Source organism: Leptonychotes weddellii, chromosome 11 (assembly GCF_054177405.1).
Source record: "Leptonychotes weddellii isolate Sample4059 chromosome 11, ASM5417740v2, whole genome shotgun sequence".
NCBI lineage: Eukaryota > Metazoa > Chordata > Mammalia > Carnivora > Phocidae > Leptonychotes > Leptonychotes weddellii.
In genome coordinates, this window is record NC_138379.1 from 8,782,042 (window position 1) to 8,795,881 (window position 13,840).

General features: G+C 58.3%; 1 protein-coding gene across 5 annotated transcripts in view; it reads left to right on the plus strand.

The window, feature by feature from the left end:
- Positions 1-13,840, plus strand: part of SYT7 (synaptotagmin 7) — a 62,110-nt gene that overhangs the window by 16,129 nt on the left and 32,141 nt on the right. For all 5 annotated transcript variants that reach the window (XM_081798009.1, XM_081798010.1, XM_081798011.1 and 2 more), the window contains exons 2-3: positions 8,364-8,467; positions 12,733-12,812. In XM_081798009.1, the coding sequence (XP_081654135.1) occupies positions 8,364-8,467; positions 12,733-12,812 (184 nt within the window). The remainder of the gene's footprint in view (positions 1-8,363; positions 8,468-12,732; positions 12,813-13,840) is intronic.

The following is a 13,840-nucleotide window of genomic DNA, read 5'->3' on the forward strand; positions in this document are numbered from 1 at the left end:
GGACTGGTAGGCTCTGCATTTGTAAATGCCCTCCCACCTTCCCCCGTTTCCATCTGCTCAGCATGCACATGGGGGGGGGGTGCTTCCTTTGGAAACCTGTGACTCTAGCTTTCACTGCTTTCCACCTTGAACGTCATCATGCAGCCACCAAAGGATAGCGGGGAGGTGCTGGGGCATGATGTGTCGTAAGTAGTACAGAATCAGGTGGGAGGAGGCAGGATTAGGATAGGAAGGCACTGGCAGACGTAGCCCCAACCACCCCCAACATCACTCTGCTTTATCTCCAGAATAGTGGTTGTGCCCTAGGTGGTATCAGAGACAGGGCCCTGGGCAAATCCTGGACTACCCTACCCATCCCTGTTTCCTGCTCACCCTTGTCTAAGCCCAGGGGCCCAACCCCCTAGCCTGTTCGGGGACCTTTAGGTGGACTGAGCCTCTCTCTAATGAGGGTGCTTTACCAAGGCTGAGGGCTGGGCCAGTGGAAGGAGGAAGGATCCCTGGGAAGGGTGTGTGAGAGGAGTCTGTGGCTTTGGAGTAACAAGGGCATGGCTCTAGTTGGTAAAAATTGGGGGGAAATTCCTCTCCCTGACTGCCTTTTATTTTGTGTTCCCTCCGTTTCTTCTCTTGGCTGTCCTCAGAGTGACTTGGTTCAAGCTCCTCTTGGATAGAACAAGAGAGAGAGAACTGTAAGGTTTGAGGTTTACAGACTCCAGGTGCAAGCCTGGCTTTACCTCTCTTCTACTCAGGGGCAAGTATTTAACCCTTCTGAGCCTCAGTGTCTTTCTTTGTAAAATGAGCATGAGCGTATTTACCTCTAGAGGGGTGCTAAAGACTGTAAATATGATTCAGTGTTGAGCGTACCTTAGTTACTATGATGAGAGGTATTTGGTAAGGAGAGCAAGGGCCTGGGATCTGGGGATCCCGAAAGACAGAAGCAGTCTAGGTTGGGAGGGCATGGAGGTGATGGGACAACTTTGGAAGGCCTGGATATGGACAGTGTGCGTGTCACCAGCTGAGAGTGCAAGAGCAAGCAAAGTCTGGGGGAAAGAGTGTGTGTGCACAGATTTCCAGCATGTCCAGCAGCTTCTCTGTCTCGTATCCTGGGCTGTGGGTTGTGGGCTGTGGGAGAGCCCAAGCGACGGGAAGACATGATTGTACCCCATTGGCTCTGCTTGGGGGAAAGGCCTACCCCCAAGAAAAGGACGCTGGACAGAAGGTCAGTTAATTCAAGCTTGGAGAATGAAGAGACTGCTGTGAGCACTTGTCATCAGGAAGGGCTTCCTGGAAGAGGCAGGCTTGCCTGGGGGCCTTGAATAACTTCATGCATCTGTTTAGCACTTACTTATCCAGCTTCTCCTAGGTACCAGACCTGGCCTACAGAGATGAGTGGTCTGGGGTCTCGGCTCTCCAGGGGTTCCCAGTGGGGGAAAGATAGAAAGTGCTAATTATTAACCCACAATGATGAATTGCCATAGTTACGGGGGAAGCAGAAAGGAATGTGGGAGGGAATGAAGACCATCTCGTGTCTCGGGATAATAACAGTAGAAGATAGAAGGAAGGCATTCCAGGCAGAGGGAAGAGCTTGTGCCGAAATGAGGAAGAGGTTAGGCGTCTTGAAGGCGGGAGGAAAGTGAGGCGAGGCTGGGTCATGCAGTGGAGCCCAACGTGGAGCGCTGGTCCGTTCTTCAGCTCGGAGGGAGGCAGCTGGAGCTGCGGGAAAGGGTAGGCTCACGTCCTTAACCCTCCATGCCTGTCTCTGCCTCTGTGAAATGGGGATGATCCTGGTACCTGGTTGTAGAGATCACATATAAACTTCCTGGCACAGCGTCTGCCACAAAAGGGGAGTGCTCAGTTAATGGGAGCTATTATTTTATCTTGACAGAACCCCAGCAGGGGACGTTACGGGCTGAGGTCACTGGCCAGGGGCAGAGATGTGACTGGTATCCAGGCCATCTGCCCCCAGGTCTAGTTCCTGTCCCACTGCTCTGCCTCAGAAGGACAGACAGAATTTGAGTAGAGGAGTAACGGGCCTGGGCAAGGATTCCAGGCCAGAAGATGTGCATGAACATCTAGACCTCGTGGATGGCAGAGTGGGCTGGGCGTCTACTCGTGGCCGTGGCCATGGGCGTGTGTGTACTTGTGTGTATGAGTGTGAGCACAGTGTCCGTGCACGGCATGAGTCTCCGTGGCTTGCGCACGTGTGTGTATTTGTGTGTACATGGGTATCTGTGCATAGTGTGTTTATGCCTGTGTGTGAATGAGCATGGGTGTCTGTGCAGGGGGTGGGTCTCTGAGGCTGTGTGTGTGTGTGTGTGTGTGTGTGTGAGCGTGCGCGTACCTGCATGCACATGCGTGCGGTGTGGGCCGCATGGTTGTCTGTGCCAAGAGTGAGCCTCTGTGGTGTGTGCACGTGTGTTGTACGAGCCATGGGTGTCCATGTCTGTGACCTGTGTGTGACCTCCTCCCCCTCTGGCTCCCCTGCTGTTCTCCCCCCTCCCTGCCCTCCCCGGGCAGCTGGTGAGCATGCCCTCAGAAGTCCATTCCCTCTCCGGCAGCTCCCCAGGGCATCCCAGCAGCCAGCCGTCCTGTTTGATTCTGTTCATCCATAAATTATGGCTTGCTGAGGAGATGAGAAGGAGTTGGGAGTGGGGGCAGAGCCTGGCAAGGGACGGGCTCAGGTCTGCGGTCCACACCTGAAGCCCAGCCTGGCGAAGCCAGGCCCCCCCACGCCTCCTTGCCCCAGCCCTCCCCACTCCTTGCTGCAGGCATTCACTGATGCTCTTGGTCTTGGTCAAGCCCCGGGGCAGGGATCCGGGTGCACAGAATTGGGTAAGACAGGACCCCTCGCCTCTGCTGTCTGGTGGGGAAGAACTAGATGTGTATCTGGTTCAGTATTTTATTCAACACTCATTGAGCGCCAGCTCCGTGCCCCAGATGTCTCTAATACTGGGCGGACGTGGTGATACTATGATAATAGCTGGCATTTATTGCCTTCTTGTTTTGTGTCAGGCACTGTGCTAAGTGCATTATATGTGCTAATTCCTTTAAACTTCACAATTGTCCTATGAGACCTGTACTATTATTAGCCCCCATTTACAGATGGGGACACAAAGGCACGCAAAGCTTAGGTCACATGTCTTGGAAGAGTAAGACCCAGAATTTGAACCCAGAGAGTCCGGTTCCAGAGTCCTGGTACTTAATCACTGCAACCTAAAAGAAGGGTGCAGGCACAGTGTGATGGGAGCTCCGAGGCAGGAGAAATTCATTCCCACCGGGGGATCTTATGGAAGGCTTCCTGGAGGAGGTGCTTTTTATGGGGGTCTAGAAAAATCAGGAATTGTCAGGCAAAGATGGCATGGGGGAAGATTGAAAGGGGTCCTGGGGTGTGTGTGTGTGTGTGTGTGTGTGTGTGTGTGTGTGTGTGTGTATAAATAAAAGAGAGGCTCAAACTCTGTCCCTGCAGCCTCTCCCATCTCTTCCCTCCCATCATGTTTGGATGACAAGCGGGATAACATGCAAGCACTGAACATTTAACATTTACTGAGCACCTCCCATATGTCAGCCTGTCGCAGAATATCCAGAACGAGCAAAGCAGATACAGCCCTTGCCTTCATGGACCCTGGAGTCTGGTACACAGTAGGCGCTTAATAAATGGTAGCCTCTATTATTATCATTATTCTTAGAGGCCTGAGGTTCCTGCTCACTCATTCTTTCAGCAAGCTTTTGTCAAGCACCTGCTGTATGCCCCGCTCCCTCCTTGGTCCTGGGAAGACAGTGGTGAACAGAGAGCAAGTCCTGCCCTCACGGAGTAGACATTCTAGGGGGGAAGACGGCATGAGCTTGAGCATGTCGTCCACCCTCAGAGGTGGCTGCCTCCTCGAACACACAGGCTTGACCCCGAGAGCTGCTTGACTGGTGGCACGGTCAGGAGCACAGGACCCCCACCGGATCGGCGTTCATCTGGAGCTCGGGTCAGCCGAACTTCCCCACCACAGGCCTGGGCAGAGGGACAGCCACGTGCCCGAGCTTGTGCCTCACTCCTAGGACACCCCTGGATCGGACCCACGAGGCCTGGCTCTCCCCGCTCCTGCCTCCCCCTGCCACCCAGGGCCCCCGGTGTCATCTGTCTGCCCTTGTCTGTGTCTCACCCCGGGGACCCGGGATGTCTCCTCTGCCCAAGGATAGGTTGTGGAACCCGGCCCTGTCAAAGGCTGACGAGGGCTATGATATTTTCTTTCCCCCAATGTTAATATGCTGACGCTAAGAGGACTTGAAACCATGTATGTCATTGGAGGAAGGGTTAGAAGGGCCAGGGCGTCTATGCCTGGAGAAGACTAGAAGGGGACATGAGAGCTGTCGGCAAGGATTTAGAGGCCTGTCATGTGGCAGAGGAAGCCAACGTGTTCCCAGCAGCTCCGGAGGGCCAGCTTGGGAGCGAAGCGGGGACGGGGGTGGGGAGGAGTTCTAGGGAGAGAGACTCCGCTCAGCACGGGGCACAGCAACCCTCCCTAACCATGCCTGTTGGTGGAGGGCCTGTCTCCTGTGACTTGTCACAGACAGGGCTGACCAGAGGGTTCGTGCATCGCTGGGGCCAGACTCCATGACGGCAGAGGTCCCTTCCAGCCCCAAACATAGTGATCCGTGCTCTGGGAATGGGGTCACTCTGGCTGGCAGGCAAGGACACACGCCTGCACCCCCTTGATGGCAACAGCCCTTGCCGGCTGAGGACACCGTGTCACTTTCGGTCACCACATCAAGGCAATTTGCAGTGACAAGCCTTTGTTTTACCCCGGCTTCAAGGGCTGTGGGTGGACAGCCAGGGCCTGGCGGGGAGGGGTTGGGCTCCATGCCTGTGAGCTGACAGCAGCAGATCCTGGGGGTCCCAATCTAGGGGGGCAACTTGCCTTAGCAACACAGCTCTTTCTTCAAATGGAACTTTCTACGAAAGCCCAAGATGTGAAAGAGGGAAATGCTCTTGCTTTTTGGAAGAGGGCTTGAGGGACCCCAGCCTCATCTACTCGGCATCCACCTCTGTGGCCCCTGAGAAATCCCTAGGATCCCTAACAGTTCCAGAGAGCACACAAAGCAAAGAGAGCTGACTTTGAGCCAGACTGCCTAGGTTAGAACCCTTTCTCCACTACCTACTACCGGAATGACCTTGGACAAGGTTCTTGACCACCTTTGCATCTCCGTTTCCCCATCTGCAAAATGGAGACAATCGTAATGCTTACTTCAGTTGCTGTTGTGAGGACTGAGTTGTTAGCTCGTGGGAAGCATCTGGAACATCTGGCTTATCATCAGAGGAAGGGTCAGCTCTTCCACAGATGAAGGCGCTGACATGCAAGAGGCTGAGCGCCTTGCTCATGGCCACATAGCTGGTTAGTGGCCAGAACAGGGCCTCCACCAGTTTTCCTAGACTCCGAGCCCAGTGCTCATTCTGCCTGCCCTCAGCATGCTACTTGTTTCAAACAGGCATTCCCTGGATCTCTGGGGGCTCTTCTTAGCATGCCCACTGGCTTCTGGGATTGACAGGCTCTGTCCTCAGGGGCCCTCTACCTACAGCAGGGGTTGAGGAGCAGTTTTGAGAAGGACTTTTTTGGCAAAGAGAGGAGGTAGACCCCTTGGAGAATCGCCCCATGGCCAAGATGTGGAGGGGCAGGTGGGTGGAGAGGGTGGGGGGGGCAGAAGAACCCAGCTGGAGCATCGCCTCCTACCACAGCACCACATCTACCAGACCAAGAGCTTGCTAACGCCCCTTCTGGTCCTGCTTCTCCCCCACTCAAAAACCTTCCATGGCTCCCATGTCCTGCAGAACACAGCAGGCCCCTCAGCCTGATAGACAAGCCCCTTCCCCATCAGGCCCCACTCCGTTCCCAGCCTGTCCCCTTCCACTTCACACCCACTAACCTAGACCAGCTCCTCAAACAACATGCCTGCCCCCCCCCACTTCTTGCCTTTGCTCTTGCTTTTCCCTGTGCCCTCACCTCATAGCCATCCCCGGACCACACCAAGTACCACCTCCTCAGGGAAGCCTTCCCAGATAGCCCTCTAGTCCAGCAGTCATTTCTTCATTTGTGCTCCCAGAGCCCTCTGTGTATGGTCGGGGGAAAACTAACACCACTAACTTTAATCATAATACGTAACTATTGAGTGCTAACAGTAACCCCATGGAGGGGGGTGCTACTCTTGTCTCCACAGACACTGAGTGGTTAAGACACTTGTCCAAGGCCACTCAGCTATGAAGAGGCAGAAACTGCACTCACACTTTGGTCTTTTCTCGGATATTTTGGAGTCTGGAGCCCCGGGCTGGGTGTTCTGCCACTCACTGGCTCTGGGGCACCTGACATGCTAAGAAATAATTAGCTGAAATCTTGCCTCTTGCCTGTCGCACGTGCCTCATGCTAGATTCTTAACAGATAGTGGTTGAAGAAAGCTCAGACCAAAAATGGAATTTATTTTATTTAAAAGTGAGTTCAACAGAGGAAAGCGTGAGGTCACCTGCTTTTCCAGCCCACATAGCACCCCCCTCCCAGACTCTTCCAGTGGGGCAGGGGCAGTTCCTGTGGAGACAGCTGGAAAAAGTGCAGGTCCCCTTCCTGGGAGGTACATTTGCCCCTCTCTTTGCCACAGGCTTGAGTCTTGGGGCGCTGGGGGCGTGACCTGTGGTGTTATGGCCTTCACTCTCCCCACTTGTCTTGCCCCCTTCCCTCAGAAGCCTGGAGGTTAAAGATGGAGGCCTCCCATTTGGCAGATGTGGCCTTTCCTTGCAGAGCTGTGTTCCTCCACCCCAGGAAGGGAAGGGCAGGACCAGGTCCTTGGTGTCTGCTAGTTGTCCAGGTCAGAGCTCCTGGGTGCTAAGGGCCCTGAGGGTGACAGTGAACTGGGTGCAAGGCTGGGCGGGGGCAGGGGCAGGGGGAGGCTACAGACTCAGGACAGGAGGAAGCTTAGTTGGCCTGGCAGGTAGACTGGTGGGGACCAGGCGAAGGTGGCCTTTTCCCACAGCTGGGAGGCTCAGGAAGTTGGGAAGGGAGAGGTGGGGCCCAAGCAGGACTCTAGGGAGAGCAGGTGGTGAACCGGCTGCCCAGAACACTAGAATGGCGGTAGGAGGGAGCCCCAAGGGCCCCGAGAGCTGGGCTAACTGCTGGGCCCTTCTCCACGAGGCCCCACAACCAAACAAGAGATACTGGGAGCCCAGAAGCTAAAACCGCAGGAACCGGGACCAGACAGATATCGTCAACTCTTAATTACCACCCTCACTGGCACCGAAAAGCCCACGCAGTCTCCTCTGTAAATAAACAGCGTCTACTTGCCTTTAGGACGCATCCTAGTGCATACATATTTACAGTGCACGTGTGATCTATGCTGCTCTCTTTCGACTCACTCCCCCACACGAGAATTTCTGGTGAAATTTTGCCTGCCTTGCATTTGGTTTGGGCTCATGTTTGCAACCACCTGTGAGAAGGCAGGGAGGAGGTTTAATCCGCATTTACAGGAGACAACTGAGTGGTTCTGTGACTCGTCCAAAGCCACAGCAAGCAAGTGGTAGGATCTGCACAGAAACCTGGGGCTTTTGTCCCGAGCCAGGTTTGTCAACATTGCCACTCCTGAAGTATAAGACCCCTGAGCTCTTGGAACGGTAGCTGCTGGTGCCCCCTCTCGCCCGGGCTACAGCCGACGGGGCAAGCTCAGGAGGCTAAGGGTTGGGAGGGCAGGGTGTACAGAGGCCACTTGGGTGGGCTTCCAGCCCAAGGAAAGCTGAGCTGAAGGGGGTGAGGGCTGGTCAGAGGGTTACAGAAATTCCCTTTTGGATTACACATGTTGCCGCTGAGTTTGGGCCAGACACTTCTGAGGGTCTGTTAGTGCCCATGGGGCAAATGTCCTCAGACATGCTGCCCTTTGGGCAAATGGGGCTGGAGTTGTGGCTCAGAGTATTGGAGGAGATGGAAGGGTGCTGGGCAGGAAGGGTGTGCTGAGGAAGTGGCTTTTTTAGGGGAAGTAAAAGTGTCCACTGAGGCCTGGCTGGGCAGAGGGTACACTTGGCCTCTCCCTTTGAGGTGTCAAGTTTGGGCAATGGTGTGGATCCTCTGGGCTCACACAGAGCCCATGCAGGGAGGGTGTGGGAGGAACGTCAACCTGCACAGTGCCCCCATTTTACAGATGAGGAAACTGAGTCACAGAGAAAGGAAGGAACTTCCCCAGGTCAGCCAGCAAGCCTAGCTGGGAGAGGAACTTGTGGCTCAGAACTCCCAGTGTGGGGGGCCAGGTGGTAGGGTAAGGTAACTGCTTGGGGGGGGGGTCTCTGGGCTGAGGGAGGGTGGCCGGCCCTGGCCAATGAGGGTCTGACCTGTGTGTGTCCTCCCCAGGGGCGCCCACCCGCGATGTCCTGCTGGTCTCTGCCATTATCACCGTCAGCCTTAGCATCACTCTCGTCCTCTGCGGCCTCTGCCACTGGTGTCAGCGCAAACTGGTGAGGCTCCTGAGGGCCCCGGGGGCGGGGCCTGGCCCTGCGCCCCGCCCCCCACAATTACTGGCTCCCGAACCCTCTCAAGGGCGCCCGCAGATGACCCACCTGCTCACGTAGTCAGGCCCATTTCCGTAGGAATTACACACGCACGCACGCACGCACTGCGTTTGCCTGGGTGTTGGCCCCGTATGTCGTGTGTACACCCAGAACCACACACCTAGGGACACATTTGAGGACAGACGTGAGCCTCCCGGGCATTCGCACGCTCGCAACTACACGCGCACACGCCCCACCTCCCGCAGGAAGAACCGCAAGCGCAGCCTGAGAATCGCCGCGGCCCCCTCCCACCCCGGTGCCTGGCGCCCCACCCCAACCCAGGGCTGGGCGTGGCCGAGCCGAGTCTCCTGGCCAATGAGGAGGCGCCGCCCGCCCCGCCCCACCCCCCAGCGCCCGCACATCCATCCTGGTTCTTGGGGTTTGTACAAGCACAAACGGCTTCTTTTCATTTTTAACGAGGGCTGGGGAATTAACGAGCAGGATTAGGCCATCAATAAGTAACGAGACCATCAGGAGGGACATTCATCACCCGAAGGCCCGGGAGGGGAAGCCGGGCTGAGGGGTCTACCCCGCCCGCAGCCCGCAGCTCCCCGAGAGGGGCTGAGGGGCCGGCTGCAAGGCTAGACCACCACCCCGTTTCTCCCCATCCCCCCACCCCCAGTCCTGCTGCCCCAGCCCAGAAGTGCAGTGGGGACTTTGGGGGCTGCAGTGGGGCACCCCCAGAGGTGGACCCAGAGGTGTCCCAGATGTTGGGCCTTTCCTGGGATTAGGTGAAGAAGCGTCCCTGACAGACACCTCCAACCCCTAGATTGAGAACGGTGGGAGTGGGGGCCAGGTGGCACATCTGGAACCCCCATTCTCTCCCTGCCCTGACACGGAGGGGCCTTAAGGACGAGGGGGGAGGGTCATGGTCGTGCGCACCATGTAGCTGGGGGCTTCAAGCTGCAATCCTATGGAAGAGAAGGGGCAGATAACCCAGCATGTCTCCTTCAGGAGAGGCAGACTCACGAATGGAGAACATGGCTCTCCATCCTGGGACATTCAGCTTCAGGGAGCTTCTTCCCTGGGGAGGAGCCATGGAGAAGGCCAACTCGGCCCCATGTGCCCCGAGTGTGAGTGCATGGGTAACCTGGGCCCCTCTCTGGGCGTGCAGGTGCGTGGAGCCAGCCGGGCTGGCCGCCCTGCATTGTTCCTGGATCCCCAGTGTCTGCGTTTGTCTCGGAATTTCAGAGGAGGTGGAGGAGGGGGCTTGGCCACGTGCCTGTGTGTGCGAGTGTCCTCAGAGGCCGTGGGAGGGGCTGAGCACACACGCACCGTAGCCCTGTGCGTCTAGTTGCAGGGTCTGTTCGGCTGTCTGTATTCAAGTCCGCATTTGAAGGCCGAGGAAGGTGTATGAGCAGGCGCTGCTGGTGACCTTGAGTGGGGGTCTGTGTGCTGAGTGTGCCAACTCTGAGGGTATTGGTGCAGTGCGTGTGTGTCTGTTCACCCCTGCATGGTGGGATGTGCTTCATCTCATCAGATCTCCACCTGAGTGAGCTGACACTTGCTTCATCCCCACTGTCCTGGCCTCTCCTGGTAAGTGCCGCAGTGTGTGTGTGTGTGTGTGTGTGTGTGTGTGTGTGTGTGTTGTGGTGAGAGCCTCCCCCTCACCCCACTCACTTGGGGACCAGTGTTCACAGATGACAGCTTTTGTAGCAGGCGGGGGACCCCCCTCCCCCCACCAGTGCGGGAGGCACGGCCCCTGGCCCCAGCCCCTCCTCCCAGCCTCCAGCCAGAAACTTCCCAGGGGTCCCAGCCACAGTTGGTTGGTCTATCCCCTGCGACTTTCTCCCCTGAGCTGCCCAGCCCCCCAACCCTCCCACAACTCTTCCCCTGCCCCCCACATCGGAGGAGCTGGGGGGCTTTCTGCCTGGGCTGTCTCTGTGCTTTCCGGGAGGGGCTTTCACATGCCCCTTGCACAGTTCCTGGGCTCTCCTTGCCTGCCTGTCCCCTCAGCAGCAGTGATGTGATACCCTGACAGCCCAGATCCCATTTCCAAACATTAATAACTTCCTTAATCTCCAGCTGGCTTTTTCCAGATCAGCCTGGCCAACCCCTTCCCTGAGAAGCAGGCTGGTGGTATTGGGTTCCCTTTGAGCCGCCCAGTGTCTCCTGGACTCTGCCTGGGTTTCCTGTCGTTGCCCCCTTAACTTCACCCTGCCCCCCCCAGCCCTGAGTCAAGTCCTGCCCTGGCTCCTGTCCACACCCCCCCACCCCAGCCCTGCAGCTCCTGCTGCAGAGTGATCATTGTAGCCAGAGGGGAAGTTTCCCTGAGCTGTGGAAGGAAGAGGGGCAGGCCCTGGACAGCCCACCCAGCCATACCTGGCCTTGGGGAAGGGGCAGCTGACCCACCTTAGAAGAAAGTGCTGCCTAGGCCAAGTTCTCCTGCCAAGACTAGGGAGAAAGAGGAGAGGGGTTGAGAGGTGGGGTTGGGGGGCCCTCAGCAGGTCCTCTCTGCCCCACACTGCCTGAAGTAGGGGGAGTTTGGGGGGAGCTGGTGGGGGTGGCCCTCCCTGTGTCCTGCCCAGAGAAGGGCCCTCGGCCAGCGTGGGGCAGCTCCAGGCCCTGATCTTCCCAGTCCGGACTGGGCATTATTGGGGATTTGAACTTCTGGGTAATGATGGGGGAGAGCAGAGCTGAAGCTGAGAGAGGGCAGCTTTTGTGGACTCGGAGGATCCAACAGCTCTGGTTTTTTTTCATTCTTAAAGTTTTGGCTCGGAGGCAAAACCCCGGGGCTGAGACCCTGGTGGGAAGAGGCACTAGGGGGGCACTCCCATGCTATCCATTCTGAGAACTGCTGGGTACCTAGAGACCAGACAGTCCCTGCCCTTTCGGGCTGCGTTCCCTCGGGGGTTGAGGGGCCTGAAGTAAGTCAGGAGAGAGCTAGACATATCTGTGACGAGAGCCTAGAAGGATGAGGGACCTGGGGCCCATCCGATGACAGCACCCCTTTTTGGAAAGGAGGAAAAGAAGGTCAGAGAGGACAAGGGACTTGACCAGGGTGACACGGGGAGGGTCCGGCGTTGCTGGCATCCCTGAGACCTGGGGGCGCCGGAGGTGGAGTGAGGACTCTGCCCCTCCACCCACAGCATTCTGGGGGGCCGCTTCACCGCTGCCGGGCTCCCTCCGTGGGCGGCTCCTGTGCCCTGGAAGGGGTTGCCACTGGTGGGAGTGTCGGGGACACGGCTGTGCGGCTCTTACTTTGTTTCAGGGAGGGTGGAATCATTGGCTGCTGTGCTGTGGTGTGGGAGCACAGGATGGGATGTTGGGGAAATGTGTGTGCTCGCGTCAGGGTGTGTGTGTGTGCGCACGCGCGCTGCCTGGCCCAGGCCCGTGGCCCGTGGGTGCGCGTGAGCTCGCTCCGTGGCAGCCAGGAATGTTAATGGTGCCCGGCTCTGCATGAGCTAAATTTAGAAACCCAAACGAGAAGGTGAATGGTGCTCACCTTCCCAGCGGCAGGCCCGGTCCCCACTGCAGCCACGGCCCTTCCTCTGGCCAGGGGACCTGGAGCCCCCGCCCGGCCTGCCGTGCCCTTTCCCCGCTCATGCTGGTGTGAGGAACTCTGGGGTGCCAGTGGGCAGCCTCTCTTCCTAAGACTGCCTTCCTGTAAAGAAGAGTGCTCAGGCCCTGCCCTGCCTCACTGCCCAAGGCAGGAGGACCCCAGGGAGCCCCCAGACGACGCTGGACACGGTCCTGGGCCGGACTGGGCACAGGGCCCTCTCCCTGCCCCCGCCATTCACGTCACTGGCCACTGCCAACCTTGCCCCTGCAGGATGCCACCCCCACCATCTGGGGGTGGTGACGTGGCCAGTGTGACGTGGCCAGGCGCCTGAGAGCCGTCTGTCCGTGGCAGAGGGAGATGTGTTTCTGGGAGCCGGGCCAGAGCCCCAGGAGACAGGCAGCCGGGAGGGGCCCCATCCCTGGGGGTCAGGGGTACCCTCTGAGGGGCGGCAGTGGTCCTCGAGTCTTATGGGGCCAAGGAGCTACTAGCCAGTGAACAGATAGCAGTGGGGCTGGCCCCCCACGTGAGGTGGTGACACCTTCACACGTGGGCCCCCGGACCTTGTGGCCAAGGCTGGGTCCCAGCCTGCTCCCCTCCCCAGGCCCGTGCTGGGGAGGCAGGGAGGGCGCAGTGCTGTTTGCCCAGAGTGACCCTGGTGCTATCTCCACAGGGCAAACGCTACAAGAACTCCCTGGAGACTGTGGGCACGCCAGACTCAGGGCGTGGGCGCAACGAGAAGAAGACCATCAAGTAGGTGCCAGGCTTCCAGTTTGGGGCGGGAGCAACAGGCAGCCCCAGTGGGAGGAGCCTCCCCCCTCCCCAGAGCTGGCCACACACCCTCACACGTTGGCACCATTCTCTCTCCCTGCCCCGTGCCCGCACACTCCTAGTGCCTCAGGGTAGCTCCCAGGCTCCAGCTTTTCTGCCCATGCCCCGCCCCCCCAGACCCTCACCATGTTCCAAGGACCCCAGCTCCCCCCTTTTCTGGCAACTGTCACTTCCAGCTCTGTCTGCCTCCTCCCTCAACCCTGGTTGCTGGTTCCTCCATCTACCCTCATATCACACACCATCTCCAGCACCCTCCTAGCTCCCCTGCATATCCGAGGGCCCCCCTCCAGCCCCGGCTGGGATCCCCTCTCTCAGGGGGCTCAGGCTCTTCTCTAAGACCTCACCAGTGTCCTGAGGGTGACTTGGAAGGTGGGCAGACCTCAGTGTTGGGCCACTTGGGAAGCAGAGCAATGGGGACTCTTCCCTTCCCTGTCACTTCTGGTCCCCACGGCCTGTCCTGCTGCCTCTGCCCCACCCAGGCTTCCTGCTTGTGCTCTGAGATCCCCCTTCAAGGAGGCGGGTTTGCCTTCCGCAGACCACCTTGGCCAGCCCACGGCAGATGGTCGCTGGGACATACCCAGGGCAGCCCCCCGCACCAACCACCCCACCTGGCTGGAGGCTCTGGGAATGAGGGTTCTCTCTGGAGGGCTCCTCTCTGCTGAACCCAGGCCTTCGCTGGGAGGCCATCAGCCTGAGGTGGGGCTGGGTGCCCCTCCGTCTTAGCCTGGCCAGGGCCGAGCCTGCCAGCAAGGGGCTTTGCCTGAAGGGGAGCCACCCCAGCCTTCCCTGACCCTCACTTCCTTCCTTTAACTCAAGGCCCGCACCATCTCTGCCCCACACCTTCCCTTCTGCCCCCCTTCCCACAGCCTAGTCCGTCCTCCCTTCTTCTTGTTCCTGTTCTCCCTTCTCCCTCTCCCCTGCTCCTGAGGGCTCCCTCCCTGCTCCTCCCC